Source organism: Stegostoma tigrinum, chromosome 11 (assembly GCF_030684315.1).
Source record: "Stegostoma tigrinum isolate sSteTig4 chromosome 11, sSteTig4.hap1, whole genome shotgun sequence".
Lineage (NCBI taxonomy): Eukaryota > Metazoa > Chordata > Chondrichthyes > Orectolobiformes > Stegostomatidae > Stegostoma > Stegostoma tigrinum.
Genome location: NC_081364.1, coordinates 29,532,368 through 29,553,523, shown reverse-complemented (window position 1 = coordinate 29,553,523; position 21,156 = coordinate 29,532,368). Strand labels below are relative to the sequence as shown.

At 41.5% G+C, this 21,156-nt stretch overlaps 1 protein-coding gene across 3 annotated transcripts in view; it reads right to left on the bottom strand.

Moving 5' to 3' along the window:
* The window catches only part of LOC125460565 (voltage-dependent L-type calcium channel subunit alpha-1D-like), a 556,326-nt gene that overhangs the window by 280,370 nt on the left and 254,800 nt on the right, over positions 1–21,156 (bottom strand). For all 3 annotated transcript variants that reach the window (XM_059649877.1, XM_059649878.1, XM_059649879.1), the window contains exon 10: positions 3,142–3,232. In XM_059649877.1, the coding sequence (XP_059505860.1) occupies positions 3,142–3,232 (91 nt within the window). The remainder of the gene's footprint in view (positions 1–3,141; positions 3,233–21,156) is intronic.

Here is a 21,156-nt window from a genome sequence, read left to right as displayed (position 1 = left end):
TAAGTTCTGTTGCAGCTGTTATCACAGAATTATCGATTAATTTATGTACCCATCCAACCTTCTCTTCTTTTTACCAAGATAGCAAGTTGTCTAAAATTAAATAGACCCATGCATTCATAAAGAGTAGACAAAAAAAGAGTTTTGGTAATACATAATTATTTCTTATCTTGAGTCATCAGAAGGAACATTTGCAAAATAAAACTTTCAAGCTTGTTTATGAGACTGTTACGATCGCAGCTCAGGTTAATGCTAAAGTCGTCACTCAAAGTGATACCTGGCTTGTCAGACCATAAGTCTTCGTCTTGCAGTTTGACTGCCATGGTTATTAGTCACTGACCATATTCACAAGAGGCTGTCAATGATCTATAACTTTCATCTTTTGTTGTCAGAACATAAAAACGTAGGATGACATGCTTCAAATAGACACAGAGTATTCATGAGACTACACCCTGATGTGCAACATAAACGGAACTGTGCTTTTCCTGGGGTCTTACAGAATTTTAAAATGTTTCCAAGTACACACAGTATCTCAATTTACCTTTCAGATCAAGGTTGACAGAAAGCATGGACCAAGTTTATGAACTGACCACGAATTAATATTTATTAATTAGACTATAGCTACAGCTAAACATTGGCATAAAACATTAAGTAAAATGTGAATTCCTCTGTATGAACACACACACACATAGACACACACACACACACACACTCTAAGATAAACAAATAGGAAAAACAGATTATTTTCAGAAGCAAAGAAGCAGGAAAATCAATTCAGTGGTTTTCGCTTCATGGTTCCAATGTTAAGACGATCCTTCTTCAGCTGGCCAGACTTCTTGTTCAGATGCCTTTCTCTGGTGCTTCACTGGTTTCTAAGTACTGAGCAGCTGTTTCACTCAGAAAATATTTTGGATTTATTGATTCATGTCGCAGCTTACAGCAGTTGCCACAGGAAAAATAATTGGTATTTCTTAGCTTGAAAACAAAGTTTCTCTGGCTGCACGGCACCACAGCTGGGTGAAGATCTGTATATTTCTTTTTCTCTTTGTCTCAAAAACTTATTTCCAGTTCCAAATTGCTTAACCACCTGAGAACCAATCACACAGCAGTTGGAAAACAAAATGTTTTTCATCGATAGCCATCACTAGTCCAAGTAGATGAGTGAGGGTGGCTTGATTGACATGTAAAACATGCTGAATGGTTGTCATAAGATTGACGTGGAAAGCATTTTTCTTCTTGTGGGTCAGTCCAGAACTTGGAGAAAAGTTTTAAAGATTTGGATTGCTCTTTCAGAACAGAAATGAGGAAACAGTTTTGCTCTCAGAGCATTGAGCAACTTGAATACAGTCAAATTGGGTCAGTAAATATTTTAAATGACAGAGATGGATAGATTTTTGTTAGGCAAGAAAAATCAATTATTATTGTGGGTAGACAGGAATGTGGAATTCAAAAACTCAAACATATCACAAATGTGTGACTTTAATCGAATGGTGCAGCAGGCTTGAAGTTGGTCTATTTCAGTTCCTGTTTCATATGTTCAAGGAAGAAAAAGATATTACAGCGACAACAGTTTGGAAATATCTTCACATGAACAATAAAAAGTGATTCAACCATTTTGGCAGGAACACCCTTCACAGATACTCAATCCCAGTGATGTATCACTACGATCTTAAAGTTAAGATTGCTTTTTCAACTAACTATTTCCAATTATGATAATCTAGATTTTTCTTTGCAGTTCTCATGGCATAGATTTCCTTTAAGTCTTAACAGTTTGACTTCAGTTCTCACAACTTGGACGCTACCAAAAAGATTCTCAAAACCTAAACATTTTGACCAGTTATAAACTCTCAATCTGAAGATTTCTACAGATGAACCTGCTCTTCTGAAGTTAAACTTCGTCAGAACTGAACCAAAAAACAAATTGCTGAGAAACTCAGCACATCTGGCAGCACCTACGGCGGGGGCAGGGGGGGAATAATGTTTCAAGTCTGGCGAGACTTCAATCTATGAGACCTGCTGAGCTTCTTCAGAAATTTGTTTTAATTTCACATCTCTAGCATCTGCAGTCCTGTTTCATTTTTCTGAACTGAAACCTGATCCTAACCATCTTTGCAAACATTCAGCAAATATCAGCTGACGTACATAGTTAAGGCAGCTAACTTTCCATGCTTTCTTGGAAATGACTTATTTCATTCGATGCTTCAACTGACTTTTGGACTTCTTAAAAGATGCTATCTTCACATAACTGAAACCAAAATCCATTTCATTTCCACTATGAAATCCAAACCACAAATTACAAGAACATTATTGAACCTTTATTACAATATGCATCGAACAGGATCAACTACAAAGGACTAACGTTTTAACTTGCCAGGAAGAAATCAGCTGAAAGAACTAGAAAAGCAATCTTTAGCCTAGAAATTTTATCCTGCCCATAAACATCAGTGATACATGAACTGTATGTGCTTTCAGCTCACTTCTGCCATGGAATCTCTGACAGCAAACGTTTTGTCTCTAGGGGACAGTATTGACAACACTTCCAAAATGTAATTTCTGCACTGCTTTCTTGCGCAGAGCCATAAGACCATTGGTGGTACAGATCCAAAAGAATTGTCTTGGATTTACAGAATGCACAGTATGCTCAATATAAATGCAGCTCCTCAACAGAAAGACTCAGTTGTTTGCATGTAGCTAGTCAAACAAAACCTGAGTCCCGAATTTCACAGCTGTCCATAAAGATATGGTGAAACAGAATGAAGAGATTTCAGCTTTTAGTTATACAATCAAGTCAATTTATTAATGCAACATGCAAATGTGCGTCTAAATGAATACAGTGTTATCAACAGCTACATAATAATCTGTGTAAGTGATATTCTGTATGTCTATTTGCAGTGTCTTGATATCAACATCTATGCATTTTTGTGTTGATGTCAGCAGTTCTTTTTTTAAGGTCTGTCTCTGATGGCTACTGGTCCCCCATGCATGTAAGCTGTCCTATGCCTGTACATATTATTGTATTTATGGTTGTAGTTTATGATACACAGTTATATCTGGGAGTTGTGTTTACAGGTTATGCATGTTCTGTGCTTGTCATTATTTGCCTATACATATTCAAACCAGTCTGTAAAATTTGGCTTTACTCACCATAATGATCCGCAGCATGTTGCGTTATCACCCTCTCCACTGCCAGCATGGTCTGTGTTATCAGATTCAGTTTCACCAACAGGGATATTTGCTGTTTTCAGAGGTCAAAGATAGAAATAGATCCATAACTTACTTCAGTTTCTATGACATTTTAAAACTAATATTAAAGAAAAGCAAAGCCAGTGGTGACTACAATTGTCAACTAGATAAACATGCTAAGACTATCAATGTAACTTGTAAACTTCTCACAAACAAATAATTCAAAATAATGCGTAAAAGTGCATGTAACTTTTAGAGCAGAACTTTTAGTTGCAGTGAACATACCAGAATTGCCTTGATCTAGCACTGGATTGACCCAAAACTATTGGTGATTTTTAAAAAATGTTTCTTGATACTTCAGATTTTTATTGTTTCAAAAGTATTATTTACACATACATACAAAAAAATTATGAATCCAAAAACTGTCATTTAAATTAACTTTACAAACATAATTGTTCTGTAAAATATCACATCAATTAATGACACAATGAACACATTTTCAAATTCTAAATTATTTACCTGCAAAATATTCAAGGGGACAGACAAAATAAAATGCAGCTAAAAGGGGCCTCCCCTAATTGGGGAGCTTGGAACCAGGGGAAACAATTTAAAAATAAGCAGGATGTTATTTAGAACCAAGATGAGGAGGGATACCTTTACTCAGAGGGCTGTGAATCTTTGGAATTCTCTCCCCAAGAGAGCAGTCAGAAAGTTTTTACAAGTATGTATTTAAAGGAGAGATTAACAGATTTATGATTGCCACTAACAAAGGGTCATTTGGAAAGTATGGGTGAAAAGCATTGAAGTGTTCAAATCAGCCATAATCAAACATTAAATGGTGGTGCAGGTTTAACAATGCCTAATCATGTTCATGATCACTTAATATTAACCATAGATAAATCTGATGATCCTGTACATGCTGACCAAGATCACTTAAAAGGACAAGAGAAGTTGGACGGAAACACCATCACTCCCAAATTGCTCCCTCCGAGTCATACATCATTCACTTGCAAACGTATTGCTGCTTCTTTATTGTCAGAATCAAAATTATAGAATTCTGTACTTCACATTACTGTGGAAGTAGCAGCTCAAGATGGTGGCCCATCCACACCTTCAAAAGAAAAGTGAAAATAAACAATACACATTGCTCACTAATGCCTTCATCACATTACAACACTTAAAAATTAATTGGGAAACCTAAGCTGTCAGAATCAGAATTGGTGAGAATGAATGCCTTTAAATGCAGTCGAGAAGGCTACAAGACAGAATGATTATCTTCGCGTGATGCTTGTAAGTGAACTAGGAAATTGAACTTGTAGTTGTCCAAAGGAACAATCATTGAAGAAAATGACATGAGAGTCAAAAATACCAAAGATAACATTCAAGATTTTAGTTTCAACAGGGAAAAATTCAACCAAATAAAAGAAACAAATAAAACAAAAAGAATGGAAAAAAAATTTCTGCAGCACCTGTGTACCTTTGATTAATGTTTAAAGGTATAAAGTTGAGAATAAATACTTAACAAGTAAAACAAAAATGTAGTGTGGGAATTGACAGCCAATTCCACGGATAATTCCAACAAACACCAATGTGATCATGACAAGATAATGCATTTTTGTGATTCTGACAAAGAATATGTTGGTCAGGATTGTGGGAATAATGACACAGCTCTTCCCCGATAAAGTGCTTTGGAATATTTCATGTTCAAGTTGGACAACAAGTAGAGGTTCATCTAATAGAAGAAACTTCCAAAACATGAGGCACTCCCTCAGTATTGCAGTATTGGAACAGACAGCCACGACTGTGTGATCAAGTCATGGAGTGGGGCTTGAATCCACAACAATGGGACTCAAAAAACTGCTCTTATTGAACTGCATGTGACAGAGAAAGTTAAAAACAGCAGGGATAATTCCTGCACAACAAATGAAAATGAATTCACTGGAAACAGCACAAGAAAATGTAGAAACACATTGAAAAGTAGATCAGAGAAACAATGACTACGAAAAAATGATATCACACTGAAAAAGCCACAAAAATTTCACTCTCAAGGTGAAAATCCAAATCGATGGCAATGTCTCGAATACACAGATAAAATAACAAATGCTTTGAATGGCTTATTTTTCCCAAAGGTTCAAAAGACGTGAGCAAAAATCTTTCCAAACAAAGGCCTCCCAAGTAAAATTAACCATTTTATATATGTGTTGCATAAAGTCAGAAACTAGCTATTTAGACTCAAAAGTAATCAATCATTTCCAAGATTAGTGATATTTATCCCAAACTGCTGAAACAGGACAGGAGAAAAATAAAGGTTGTGAGGAAAAATGCCTTTATTATAGACTTGCACTAGAGTGGAAGAATGCATCATATTGAAGTTAACAACGAGGGGTATGCCAACCTGTGAAGTGTAAAAGGTTGCTATATGAGATATGCTATGATTACATGCCAAACAGTGTCACTGTGGCCTCGTGGATTGCTTTGCAGATCACTGCATGCACACAGTCATAACCACTTCAGTCATTTCAAAAAGTGTACATTGCTAGTTGCAAATCCATCAGCTGCCATCCGGCAGAAATTAGATAACAAATATGTCCATTGATTTGCATATTCTGCAAAAGTATAGTCAAATAACAACCTGTTTTTCATCATATGGGTATTTAACCAAAACAGCCTTTTTTCTACATATAATGAATGTTGTTATGGAACACAGCAAATAAAATCATGTGTATATAGCCAATCATGCAGTGGATTTAAATTTTTTTTTAAAAAATCAGCACATGCCACACAAAGCACAAACAAATCCCAAATTAAAGCAAAACAAAAATTACCATGTGTTTCGGATGATTGGCTAAACCATGCAAACCTTCCTTTCTTCTTTTCCAGTAATTCGGCCAATGTTACCCCTTCATATTAAATGCATGCAATTCCAGTTATTTAAGCATGAGATGACAGCAGCAACATAGCAAATATTAGAATCAATTGGCAAAATGAGGCAACATTTAACTCTAACACAAAAGAAATAATGCAAAAAACAAAATGAGACACTGAATGCAAAGCTACTGATTAATAATTAGAATCAGATTTGTTACAGCTCAATGCCCAAATGTTACCAATCCTGTGATAATGAAATGTGAGATAATGGGAACTGCAGATGCTGGAGATTCCAAGATAATAAAATGTGAGGCTGGACGAACACAGCAGGCCAAGCAGCATCTCAGGAGCACAAAAGCTGACGTTTCGGGCCTAGACCCTTCATCAGAGAGGGGGATAGGGTGAGGGTTCTGGAATAAATAGGGAGAGAGAGGGAGGCGGACCGAAGATGGAGAGAAAAGAAGATAGGTGGAGAGGAGAGTATAGGTGGGGAGGCAGGGAGGGGATAGGTCAGTCCAGCGAAGACGGACAAGTCAAGGAGGTGGGATGAGGTTAGTAGGTAGGAAATGGAGGTGCGGCTTGGGGTGGGAGCAAGGGATGGGTGAGAGGAAGAACAGGTTAGGGAGGCAGAGACAGGTTGGACTGATTTTGGGATGCAGTAGGTGGAGGGGAAGAGCTGGGCTGGTTGTGTGGTGCAGTGGAGGGAGGGGACGAACTGGGCTGGTTTTGGGATGCGGTGGAGGAAGGGGAGATTTTGAAGCTGGTGAAGTCCACATTGATACCATTGGGCTGCAGCGTTCCCAAGCGGAATATGAGTTGCTGTTCCTGCAACCTTCGGGTGGCATCATTGTGGCACTGCAGGAGGCCCATGATGGACATGTCATCTAAAGAATAGGAGGGGGAGTGGAAATGGTTTGCGACTGGGAGGTGCAGTTGTTTATTGTGAACCGAGCAGAGGTGTTCTGCAAAGCGGTCCCCAAGCCTCTGCTTGGTTTCCCCAATGTAGAGGAAGCCACACCGGGTACAGTGGATGCAGTATACCACATTGGCAGATGTGCAGGTGAACCTCTGCTTTGTATGGTTTCAACTAGTATCTGTGAAATTAACGCCAAACTGTAATCCAAGACAGTGTAATTGAAATTATATTTTAATTTAATTATTCACAATCTAAATCTAAGCATTTCTTGTCTTTGATCTGATAACATCATCTTGGTATTTTCCCCTAAATTGCAAAGTAGCAAAACACAGTTTATAGCTTCCCAAAATGACAAAACAAACTCAAATTCATCTGGTAGCTCCAAGAAAGTTTCCCTTGATGTATACACAACAGGTATCCAAATAATCTTGCCCAGAGCCAATCCCTGGTCAGTCATTTCATCAACATAGCCTTCAATGGTTGAAAAGACCACGATAGCTGAAGCAACAAGTGCTGGATTCAGTGCTCTTCAAATCCAATTTCTGGCTCTACCCCAGCATTTTAATACCGAATCCAGACTTTCTCAGAACAAGTGTCTGCCAAGCATGAGCCCTTATCAAATTCTCACCAGGCACTGCAAGGCCTACAGGCCTTGCAGAAGTTAGCCTATTAATTCAAAGATAGTGTGAACTGCCGATGCTGGAGAATCTGAGATAACAAGGTATAGAACTGGATGAAGACAGCAGGCCAAGCAGCATCAGAAGAGCCGAAAAGCTGACGTTTCCAGTCCAGACCCTTCTTCAGAAAACCAAGAACGTCAGCTTTCCTGCTGCTCTGATGCTGCTTGGCCTGCTGTGTCCATCCAACTCTACACCTTTTTATCTCATTCTATTAATACATCCTTTCGGTGGTGTTGCCTCCCTGCCAATCAGGTTATTTTGTCTAACAAACAAAATCTAATTTCGGTCTCCTCATTGCAGTTCACCATCAACTGCACAGGCTTTTAGAGGCTTGGTTATGTATATGCCACAGAACTGGTAACATTTTACGGAGCTGCCTTGAACAGACCAAGTTAGGGTTCTGTTACCATGTTAGAGAGCTGTCTTGAAATGGGCCATTTTTACCACTTTGGGGAGTGCGTACCTAGACCAATTTGAGGTTACCATTTGTGTTATAATACAGTACTCTTTCTTCCTTTCTGAAAACAAATATAGATATACACAAAGGGCAGAATATTATAAGGGTCTAAGCAACATGGGCACAAAATCCAGGAGGGCTAATTTCAAACTAAGGGGCATCTTTATGCTTTTGACAAGCAGCACAATGGTAAGCTTCCAAAGAAGAAAAATTATTGCTTGTGAAACGCTATTAAAACTACCTGCAAAGGTCCTTTCCGACGTCACTGCGTCCACCGCTTCCACAGCCAGCAGCTCCAGGGGAGACAGCAGCACCCAGCCCAGCCAGGTCTTCACCATCCACCCAGACCTTCCCTCATTGAGGATGAATGGTCAGTCCTCATTAAAGGACTCACCATTATCCCCCGCCATCCTAACATCAAAGAATACCACTCACGCTTGGACGTTGAACAGTTTTTCAACCATGTCTGCCTCAGCTCTTCTTTAATCATGAGGCTAACACTCCCTCTACTGACCCCTTCTCCCACGTCCAACACATCCCCTCCTCCTGGACACCACCCCAAGGCCTCCTACCCTCCCTTGACCTCTTCACCTTCAACTGCTGTCGAGACACAATCGCCTCAACCTCTCCACCCCTCTCACCCACTCCAACCAGTTCCCAACAGAACGTACAGCCCTCCGCTCCAACCCCAACCTCACTGTGAAACCCGTGGACAAGGGAAGCACAATTGTAGTATGACACACTGACCTCTACATCGCCGAGGATAGACGCCAGCTCTCTGACACCTCCTCCTGCCGCCCCCTTGATCATGGTCCCACCCCCAACCACCAAAACATCATCTCCCAGACCATCCACAACCTCATCACTTCAGGTGACCTCTCATCCACGGCCTCTAACCTCATCATTCCCCAATCCCACATGGCCCGTGCAATCTCCTTCCCAAAATCCACAAGCCTGACTATTCTGGTCAACCCATTGTGTCCGCGTGCTCCTGCTCCACTGAACTTATCTCTACTTCTAATTCAACTCCATTTTCTCCCCCTTGGTCCAAGGACTCCCCTCGTACATCCGTGACACCACCCATGCCCTCCACCTCCTCCAAAACTTCCAATTCCCTGGTCCCCAACACATCATCTTTACCATGGACATCCAGTCCCTATACACTTGCATTCCCCATGCAGATGGCCTAAAGACCCTCTGCTTCTTCCTGTCCCACACACTCAAAGAGTACCCCTTCACTGATACCCTTATCCGCCTAGCCGAACTCGTCCACACCCTCAACAACTTTCCTTCAATTCCTCCCACTTCCTACAGACAAAGGGGGTGGCCATGGGTACTCACATGGGTCCAAAATATGCCTGCCTCGTTGTAGGATATGTGGAACAATCCCTCTTCCGAAGCTACACTGGCGCCATCCCCCACTTCTTCCTCTGTTACATCGATGACTGTATAGGCGCCACCTCGTGCTCCCACGAGGATCTCGAACAGTTCATCCACTTCACTAACACCTCCCATCCCAAACCTAAGTACACCTGGGCCATCTCGGATACCTCTTGCTCCTTCCTGGACCTCTGTTTCCATCTCTGACAACCACCTAGAAACTGATATCCATTTCAAGCCTACTGACTCCCACAGCTACCTAGAATACACCTCCTCTTACCCACCTTCCTGCAAAAATGCCATCCCCTATTCCCAACTCCTTCACCTCTGTTGCATCTGCACCAGAGATGAGGCATTCCACTCCCGGACATCCCAGGTGTCCTCGTTTTACAAGGACCGCAACTTCGCCTCCAGTGATCAAAAATGGCCTCGACTGTGTCTCTCGCATTTCCCGCAACTCATCCCTCACACACCTTCCCTGCAATAACAACCAAAACAGAATCCCCCCCCACCGTCTTCACGTACAACCCCACCAACATCCAGATCCATGATACTCTGGCACCTCTGCCATCTGCAATCTGACCCTACCAAAGACATTTTTCCCTCCCCACCCTTATCTGCCTTCCAGAGGGACTACTCTCTCTGGGACTCACTTGTCCGCTCCACATTCCCACCAGTACCACCACCCCCAGCAATTTTCCCTGCAACCACAGCAAGAGTTACACCTACCCCTACACCTCCCCCCAACCCCTATCCCAGGCCCCAAGAAAACCTTCCACATTAAACAGATGTTCACCTGCACATCTGCTAATGTGGCCTCCTCTACATTGGGCAAACCAAGCGGAGACTTGGAGACCTCTTTGTGGAACACCTTTGCTCGGTTCGCGACAAACTACTGTACCTCCCAGTCGCGAACCATTTCAACCCCATCTCCCGCTTCTTGGATGACATGTCCATCCTGGGCCTCCTCCATGCCACAACGAAGCCACCCGAAAGTTGCAGGAACAGCAACTCATTCTGCTTGGGAACTCTGCTTCCCAATGGTTTCAACGTGGACTTCATAAGCTTCAAAGTCTTTCCACACCTGATCGTATCCCAAAACCAGCCCAGCTTGTCCCCACCTCCCTAACCTGACTGTCCTTTCTCCCATCTATCCAGTCCTCCCACCACCTGCCTCACCGCCTCCTTGACCTGTCCATCCACCTTCCTTGGACTGACCAACCCCCACCCTAACTCCCCATCTACACTCACCTTTACTGGCTCCATCCCCACCTCCTTGACCTGTCTATCTCCTCTCCACCTTTCTGCTCCTTTATGCATCTTCCATCTGCCTCTCTGTCTCTCTCTATTTATTTCAGAATCTCCTTCTCCTCTCCCATTTCTGAAGAAGGGTCCAGATCCAAAACATCAGCTTTCCTGCTCCTCTGATGCTACTTGGTCTGCTGTGTTCATCCAGCTCTACACCTTGTTATCTCATTAAAACTAACCTGCCATATTGATATTCAGCTTGCTATCTTCACAAACATGCCAAAACAGCTAGACATTGAGAAATGTCAAAATGGAAAACTGAGCAGGTATCTGACAATTCAGCTCACCACTTGCTCCAAAAGGACCTCAATGTTGGAGACTGGGCACTAACATCTCAGGACATGATCCATGGGCAACAGCCATGTGTGCCTCATGACAACAGCACTGGCATCCTATAAATAAATGACAGCTTCTAAGAAACCCAAATCACTTCTTTCCATTCCACTTACAGGATGCTTCTCCTCTTCAATGCTGCACTAACAACTATCATAATGCAGCAACAAGGACACTATACTCTAGGACGTACACTCAGTTCATGAACTCGACCAGGCTAAATCCTGGAGTTTTTAAACTCGCAATCATAGTGCTTATTCATTCGGAGCCTACCAGAATGTTCACAACATCCCTGTACTGTCTTGCCTTTTATGCTTTGTCCCCTCAGTCAGTGATACCAGGTTTATATTATACTCTCATTACTTCAGTCTTACCTTGCCTTGCTTTGCAGAGACACAAAGAAACAAAACTTGCCCGGTAGTCTGCTGTGATCATAAAAAAGGGATAACATCTGGGCAAGGAGTCCCAGCACAGTAAGTCAAAAAGCAACATCCAATACAGTCCAAGTACTTGTAAACAGTCATCCACTTAAGACAGAGATAATGGGAACTGCAGATGCTGGAGAATTCCAAGATAATAAAATGTGAGGCTGGATGAACACAGCAGGCCAAGCAGCATCTCAGGAGCACAAAAGCTGACGTTTCGGGCCTAGACCCTTCATCTGATGAAGGGACTAGGCCCGAAACGTCAGCTTTTGTGCTCCTGAGATGCTGCTTGGCCTGCTGTGTTCATCCAGCCTCACATTTTATTATCCACTTAAGACAGTCAGAATGTTCTCACACAAGGGATGAGGAGCCTTACGTCAGTCAGCCCATCACCCATATTGGCTGTTTCTGCCTGATTTGGGCTGTTTACACCCTGAAATAAGAGGGAGATATTAAGTGGGTTGTTCAGCTATTACCATTGGTACAATAAGAGAAGTATCTGAATGATCAGGTAGACAGGACAGAAGCCATGTGTGTTTGAGGTTTAAGGAGCTGGGGCAAGTGACAGCAAGTGAGGGAAAATGATGCCGTCATTAGTGAGAGCATTGGACATGGGAGATGGGCACAGTAGCAGAAATAGTGAGAGTGAGGAGTACTGGAGTCCAACGGTAGCAATTATGCTGGTGGGGCGGTGAAGATTGTTGACACACTTTCTATTTTACGATGCATTTCTCCAGACAGCTGAGACTGCACTTGCCCAGACAGCAACCTTAAACCAGGCTGGCATGGTCTCTAATATGGATACGGAGGGAAGAGGAAGTCCACCTCTCTACTGTACCAACCAACAAGACCTCTAGGTCAAAAAACACCGAATTGTGGATGCTTTAAAACAGAAACAAAAACAGAAGTAGCTGGAAAATCTCAGCAGACTAGGAGCATCAGTGAAGAGAAATCAAAGTTATTGTTTCGGGTCCAGTGACCTTTCTCAGAACCTCTAGGTCTTTGCTCATAAAGTGAGACGTTGTCATCCCCCTGTTTGCTATATCCAATACAAATGTCAGGAACCATGCAGGACTGCTCCAGACTGACAGTGCTTGTCTGAATATGTAATGGGCTTTTAAAGATAGCACAGGCAACGAGGGGTGTCAGTGATTCCTGGCTACCTGATTAGTGAGTTTTATTTTTCCTGGAACAGCATGTGGTAAGATGAGCCAGAATCAGATCTGATGGATACCATATTGGTAAGGTTGGTAATTAATGATCCAAGTTTAGTCAGATATGGAGGGAATTCTTGGTAAGGCATTATAGCAGAAACCCCTCAAAACTCATTGCGACTTGGTCTTAGCAAAACTAAAAATTCAATATTTTATTTATTTCTTGTAGTTATCATTCTTTACTTCTTATTTAATACTTCATCATGGTTTTAAAATTAAAATTGCTTTAACATATTCAGTACTATATCTCTCATTCCTGTTAAATTCAAACTACTGCTCTGAACCTAAGAGAAGCTCTCCTCTTCAAAGTAGAGTAGCAGGTAGCAACACAAAATGATTTTACATTTTAGATATAACTAACTTATGAAAAAACACACATGTTAATGGAATATATAACAATAATAAAGAGTGTTCTTTAATGCACTAACGTCCCCGTTTCATTACAATCTGGTGTTCATGACTGTTTCAAGAATGGAATTAGTGTGTTGTATGGTCATTTATAAGTCATGATTGATTGCAAGTAATGTATTTGCAATTTCAGTAACTTTCGTACCTGTTTTTCTATTAAATTTCTGTGTTAATTACATTATAATATCATTGTACAATACCTAGGTGAACAATTATTCAGAAGTAGCTGTGTAAAAATTTAATATTTTAAAAAGTTAAATTGCATTACATCAATCTTAAAAAACACTTTTGTTCTTTGATAACGTAAGGTATTCCATTCTAAGGCTTGCTTACCGAATTTTAAACACACATCAAATTTACTCAAAATTACTGCAGTACTGGTTACTGCAATGAGTCATCCAAAACCTCCTGATCGAGGTTATGCATAAGCAGCAAAATAACTGTTCTCACCGCCAATTTCCAAGCAAATTGTCCATAAAGATAAGCAACTTCTGTGGCATGGACTTTGCCTTGCCTAATGTCCGTATGAATCTGGCAGTAGCCAAGGAGATTTCTAGGAATCCAGCAACACTGAGGTTTTAAGCAGTATAGCTAAGCAGTGATAAAAAGTCAACAGCCTGAGAAAAGGCTGATGTCAATGCAGTTGGGCAGGAAACTCTTGGCTACAATGCAGAGTCTCTGTTTAATGAGGAGTCATATTTCAATTTTTCTCACTGAGAGGGGCCAGTGAGCAAATTTCACAAACAAAGATTCCACAACAGTAAAATGAAGTTCAAAAAACAATTCCAAAGCAATAAATGGCTACATTAAATATGTAACAAATAAAATGGCCATTATAAAGTGCCAAGCAGCAGAGCCAACTAAACACTTTTTTTTTGTCTTTTAGTTAAAAGGTAGTGCCAACAAGAAAAAAATGACTTGGGCCATTCCCATTCAGTGATACATTAGTAAATCTGCCAGGACAGGCATCTAATACCTTCTCCATTGCACGTTAGGGGCTCAAAAAAATCATGTTACATTTTTCTCACATGAACAGGTTTAATGGGCTTGAAGTAAATCAAGAGCTTCTCAACATATCAATTACTTTTTTAATGTGTTATTTTGAAATGGACTGTGAGCCACAACATTCTATAAATTGGCCTGAGCTTCAATATATGTATGCATGAAGGCCACAATGATTCAATAATAACCTCACCTGTTAACAAACAAAATAACCATTTGATCTGGATTATTCCCCAGATAAGCAAATCCTTTTCTGAGAAACGTAGAAGCAATTAGAGTCGAAAAAAAGGCAGAAAGGCCATCAAACAAAAATTCACCCCCAAGATAGTTGTTGCCACAGCTTCATTCTTTCTGTACATTCATAGGAGGTGGGCATTGTTGTCGAGGCCAGCATTTATCATGCATCCCTAATTACCTCGAGGGCAGCTAAGAGTCAGCCACATTGCTTTAGGTCTGAAATAACAGGCCAGACGAGGCAAGGACGCCAAATTTTATCTTGCATAAAAGGTCATTAGAGACAAACAACTGCACCTCCCAGTCGCGAACCACTTCAACTCTCCCTCCACTCCTTGGATGACATGTCCATCCTGGGACTCTTCCAGCACCACAACAATGCCACCCAAAAGTTGCAGGAACAGCACCTCATATTTTGCTTGGCAACCCTGCTGTCCAATGGTCTCAAAATGGACTTCACAAGCTTCAAAATCTCCCCACCCCAACCTCATCCCAAAAGCAGCCCAGCTCGTCCCCACCTCCTTGACCGTCTGTCTTTTCTCCCACCAATCTGCTCCTCCCACCTCACTGACCAACACCTACCTCCTCCGCCTACCTACCAGTCTCATCCCCACCTCCTTGATCTGTCCGATCTATCCAGTCCTCCCACCTCCTCCTTGACCTGTCCATCTTCCCTGGACTGACCAACCCTCATCCCAACTCTCCACCTACAGTCACCTTTACTGACTCCATCGCCACCTCCTTGACCTGTCCGTCTCCTCTCCACCTATCTGCTCCTTTATCTACCTTCCAACTCCATCCCCCCCTTCTATTTATTTGAGCACCATTCCACTCCCCCGTTACTAAAGAAGGGTCCAGACCTGAAATGTCAGCTTTCCAGCTCCTCTGATGCTGCCTGACCTGCTGTGTTCATCCAGCTCCACAGCTTGTTATCTCAGATTCTCCAGCATCGGCAGTTCCTACTGTCTCTCATTAGAGAACCAGATGGGTTTTTACAACAGTAAATAGTTTCTATTTTCTTTATTCATTCACGGGATGTGGGCTTCGCTTGCCAGGCAGCATTTATTGCCCATTCCTAATTGCCTAGAAAGCAGTTCAGAGTCAACCACATTACTGTGGGTCTGGAGTCACATGTAGGCCAGACCAGGGAAGGATGGCAGTTTCCTTCCTTAAATGACATTAGTGAACCTTTTGGGTTTTTCCCAACAATCAATGGATTCATGGTCATCATTTGATTCTTAATTCCAGATATTTTATTGAATTCAAATTCCACCATCTGTTGTGGCAGGATTCAAACTTGCGTCTCCAGAACATTATCTGGATCTCTGGATTAACAGTCAAGCTATAATACCACTAGGCCACTGCCTCCCCTTGAGTGGTTTTATAGTAGTCATTAGGCTAGCTGCTTTTTTTAAATTCCAGATATGTTATTTAATTTAAAAATTTCACCACTGCCATGAGCCCATATCCCCAGAACACTGACCTGGGGTTCTGGATTTCCAGGTGTCACCACTTCTCCCATACCCTTATTTGGGCCATGTGCCACCCACTGGAAGCCCATCTTTTGCAATAGGTGTATGAATGGGGTAGTCCTAGCCAAGCAATCTGATTTTCCTTTGGAGTGTTACCACCCAATATCTGAAGTCATAGTTCAGAAGCAGCTAAACAGTCTCATGAGACATCACACCCTAATGTGTCATGCTCAGCTAAAGCAAGATGATCAACATCTGATTTGCCTGTGATTTAGCCATCACTCAAACTGAAAAAAAAAATAATTTGCCGTAGTGACTGAATTCCCTTGCATCCAGGGGTTTACAGATTACACCCATGCTGTCAAACAGATAAGATCCACTGGTAGCTTTAATGAATAGGAAGGGCTTTCACTTTGTTGATGTCAATTGAGCTATGATTACTGCAGAGGTTAATGCAAGTTGCACCAGTTTCAGAGGGAAATATAACAATGTCTTCAACCTGTGACACTCAACTATTTCCACAATATTCAACTTGTCCAGAATAGGTGAATGGGGCCAATCCCTAACTCAAAGCTGATGACAAAATGTAAGTTCAAAGTCTGCATAAGCATCACCTATGTTTGTTGTAAAGCTGAAAAGGTTCGGAACATTAGCAATCAAATTCATCTGTGGCATCACTTGTTATGGTATTATAGAAGTCTGAAGTCCAAAGAAATCATAAAAGCATACAATCTCTATAGGCAGGAGGTTATTCAGTCCAGTCCATCGAGTCTCACCAAACACAAAAGACAGAATCCCACCCAGACCCACCTCACCCACACCCTATCCCTGTAATCCCACATTTACCGTAGCTAACCCACCTAACCTACACATGCTTGGGCACCATAAGCAATTTGCCATGTCCCAATCACTTTAGGACGATGGGAGGAAAGTGGAGCACCTGGAGGAAACACATGCAGACACAGGGAGAATGTGCAAACTCGACACAGACAGTCACACAAGGCTGGAATCAAATCAGGGTCCCTGGCGCTGAGGCAGCAGACATGGGTAGACCATGCAAACTTCACAGTCACCCAGAGCAGGAATCACATCCAGGTCCCTGGTCCTGTGAGGCAGCAACGTTAACCATTGAGTCACCATGCCACCCACCAAAAAAAAATGCAGACTTTGCTCCTGTTGACTTCTGGCTCAAGCAGCACTGTTTGTCATCTTAGGATTGCGTGTGGGCATCACATGTGCAGATTGCAACATCAGTTCATCTAACACCAATCTGGAGTCTCACCTGCCATAATGGATCATTCTCATACTTGCAATCATGATAACATTCTGATCCAGCATGTACCAAACTGACTTTGTATGCTAACAAACTGAGATCTCATGGCCCTAATAGGAACCTTACCTGTACCACTTAAAATTGTGTTATCTTTTTCCTGTTTAGAATGAAAGCTGAGACAGAGGTCAAATGTTGCATTATGGATGGGTTCCCAAATTGTCTCCTGGCTCTCCCAGACCCACAAACACAGTTTCAATATAAAAGGGATGACCCTTTAGAACTGAGAGGAGGAAGAATTTCTTCAGCCAGACAGTGACGAATCCGTGAAAGTCATTGTCACAGAAGGCTGTGAAGGCAAAATCATTCAGTGTATTTAAGACAGATTTGATAGGCCCTTGATTAGTAAGGGTATCAAAATGTTGCAAGAAGGCAGGAGAATGGGGTTAAGAAATTTGATCAGCCATGAACAAATGACACAAACTCATTGGGCCAAATGGCCTAATTTTGCTCCTATATCTTATAGTCTAGTGAAGCCAGATTCCCCCATATTCTACAACAGTAAGAGGCTCTCTTTGACAAGCCCAAGATCATTCCTTTGTGCATTTCAAAAAGCTTCTTGTTTGGTAAGCTATTCCTTTCAAAGTCTATAACAGAGCTCATCTGCGACCTCCTGTCAAACATTTATTCTTTCCACATAATATGCTTGAAGTATGCAGGGGTAAACGTACCCCCAAAAATCCTCAAAATGCCCAAGAAGTGTCACTCACAGGAACAATCAGAGAATGTCAGTGTAGTAAACAATGGAATAAAATGTTAAGGAGCCATTACTCAAACAACAAGCCTGTTCTCTTCCACACATACTACTGATAGCTCACAAATGATTGGAGTGGCTGCAAACAGGAAAGAAACTGAGGGAGGGAGCAAGAGGAGCTTTTAGCCAGTGGGGCTCTAAGGCTTTTACCAAGGGTGGAATCAAATACTGCCATTAGCCAAAGCCAGGTTGGGGAGACACCTTGAGCCAGGGGTTTTAACCAGGGTAGGCTTTTGGGTAGAAGACAGTTGAAAAAGACTTTTGGCAAAGACAAGACTGCAATTTTGGGGGTGCTGGGGAGTAATGAAAGAGGTTGCAAGCTGCAAAGTGGAGGAAGGAGTCTGCAAGACTGGAGAAAACAAGGTCACAAGGAGCAAATAGAGAGAAGATTATGAGAAGGATGCAGTCAGAAGAGCACTGGTGGAGAAAGTGGCTGCAAAAGTGGTATGGGTGAAGGAGCTTGCAAAGTATTGGGGATAGGAGGAGTGGACCACTTCAGGGTAGAGAGAAAAGTTCTAAACCAGTCAAAGATATACTCAGTCAATTTTAAAAATGGTAACTAATGACTGCCTTGTAAATTAATGTGGAATCTCTTATTTCGAGCTGTCCAAGTTTGGGAGCTATTACATTTGTTAGCTATGTAGATGGGGACACTGTCAACTGTTAAATTTAAATTTGAGAACTGTGTCACAATGAATAAGGTTGTAAGTGCCCATTTAAAATCTTCCAGCTCTGCATATGTGGTGAAAAAGGATCAGCTGTGACCTTGACTTTTTCCACCTGTCTTTGAAAGGTTTGCTTAGCTTGATGCCTTTGTGTGTCAGCTTGTCAGTTATTTGGAAAAACAATTTCTGTTGCTAACCTAAGTTGTCTCGTGCCAATTTAAATGCTGTACCATCAAGGAAATTAATGATTTCCTTGCATTTTGCAGTTTTCAATTTAATAGAGAATTATTATGAAGGATATTAATGAATTATTCTAAGTCTGATTCTGAAACAGTCCAAGCACCCAATATGGTCTCAGGATATGGGGTGAACAATTTTGAATACATTCAAAAACATTATATGTAAATTTTTCAACTTTAGATGCTTCAAGGGATATGGGAGAAAGCAGACAGTTATAGATCTAGTTACAATGTGATTACATCACCTAATAAAAGCATAAGCAAGAATATAAATATAACCTGCAAGAAAACCTCAAGGGGAGACCTGTAAAACAAATTGACTTCTACCAGCTGCAATCCACTCTTGCAAGTATCTCACCACATGTGGATCCTATATTCAAACCAAATTACATACAGTGCCAATAGCAGAGTTGCTGCTCAAAATATCACATCAATTGTCTGTACTTCTGCCTCAGAAGCTCATTTTTGTTATCAGCCTTTATCGCCAAGCTACACTGGCTGATCAGGCCTTAGGTTACACAGAAACAAGGGTCAGGAGATAGACATTTGATGCTTCCAACCTGGTCCACCATTCAATACGATTATGGCAGATCTTCTATCACATTGCCATAATCCCACTTACTCCCCATACCCTTGGGTCCATTTAAAGTTGAAAAATTTATCTATCACTTTGTTAAATATCTTCTAAATGGTTCACCCATATCCTGAGACCATCTCTTGAGTTCTAGACTCTCCAAGGAAAATATCTTTCTTGCTTCTAATCCATCTAGCCCTGTTAGAATTCATGCATTTCAGTCATATCTCCTCGTATCTTGGTAAAATCTAGTGAATACAAGTCCAGTCAATCAAATCTCTGGTCATAGGACAGTCCTGTTACCCCCAATAATCAGCCTCATGAACCTCCTCTGCACTCTCATTATGCCAATTATGTCCTTACTTAGGAAGGGAAACCAAAACAATACACAATACTCCAGGTATGGCTCACCAAGACTTGGAATTACTGCAGTAAAACAACCCTGCCTTCATTTTCCTCAAGGGCTAAATTTTCATTAACTTATTTGTTAGGCGCTTCATTCACTTAATGCTTCCTGTAATTCGGTTGACATACAAGTTATATAGATCCAGAAGCAGATTTAGAATATTTTTCAAAATCCACACCAATTATCAATTCTCCAGTAAAACCACAACACACATGGAGAGCACTACTTTTCTTGGCACACAACATTTAAAAAGATACAAGGCAACAGCATACGTTAACAAATTTCCATTACACAAAAAAAAATCTGTCCTCAGAATCAGACTTCTATCGACCAATTAGGTCATAGCTAGTGTCCAACCATCTCATGTGCACACAGCCGGAACATTTTAACTTGGCATTTACAATCCTATTTATTTCATCTCAGATCTTAATGTCAGATTTAGATTTAACAATTGGCAAAGGATTCACTATGGTAGCAGCTATGTATTTTCCAAGCATAATGGCACTTGAAACTACAAACATAAACTAAAAATTCTACATTCATTTGCGGGAATTCATTGTCTTGGCAGTATTAAGTTTTCTTGAATCCAAATTAGCTCAGTATTCCTTGTTGACAGGTTTGAAACTGTTCTACAATAAAGAGATGCAGAGCCGGATGAACACAGCAGGCCAAGCAGCATCAGAGGAGCAGAAAAATTGACGTTTCAGGTCTGGACCCTTTTCTGAAGGAGGGCCCAGACCTGAAATGTCAGCTTTCCTGCTCCTCTGATGCTGCTTGGCCTGCTGTGTTCATCCAGCTCTACACTTTGTTATCTCTCATTCTCCAGAATCAGCAGTTCTACTATCCCTTTACAACTGTTCTGTCTCCTTTGCAACTCTATCTTCCTACGCTCCGTTACACATCCTCCTTCTCCTTCTGTACCCCCGTTCAGCGTCTTCTCCCATTCCCTACTTTCAGCCTTCTTCTCCTACTCATACACCATTTTTACATCCTCCATCTCCCAAAAACCATCCTTACAGTCTCCTTCCCCAACATCCCAGATGCAGCTTCCATCCCCAACATTCCCTTCATACATCCACACCCCAAATCCCCTCTGGAACTTCCAATCCTCACATCCCCTTGTGGCCTCCTTCTCTCCCCACACCTCTTCATAGTCTTCTTTTTCCATCTACATCTGTTGGAGCTTCACTATTTCACCCCAGCCCTCCCCAGACTGTCACCCTATATCTCAACAATCCTCTTCCACCTTCAGCCAGCAGTGTGCCTATTATAAACTTAAGACAAAATTATACATCCATCAAAAGACCCCCA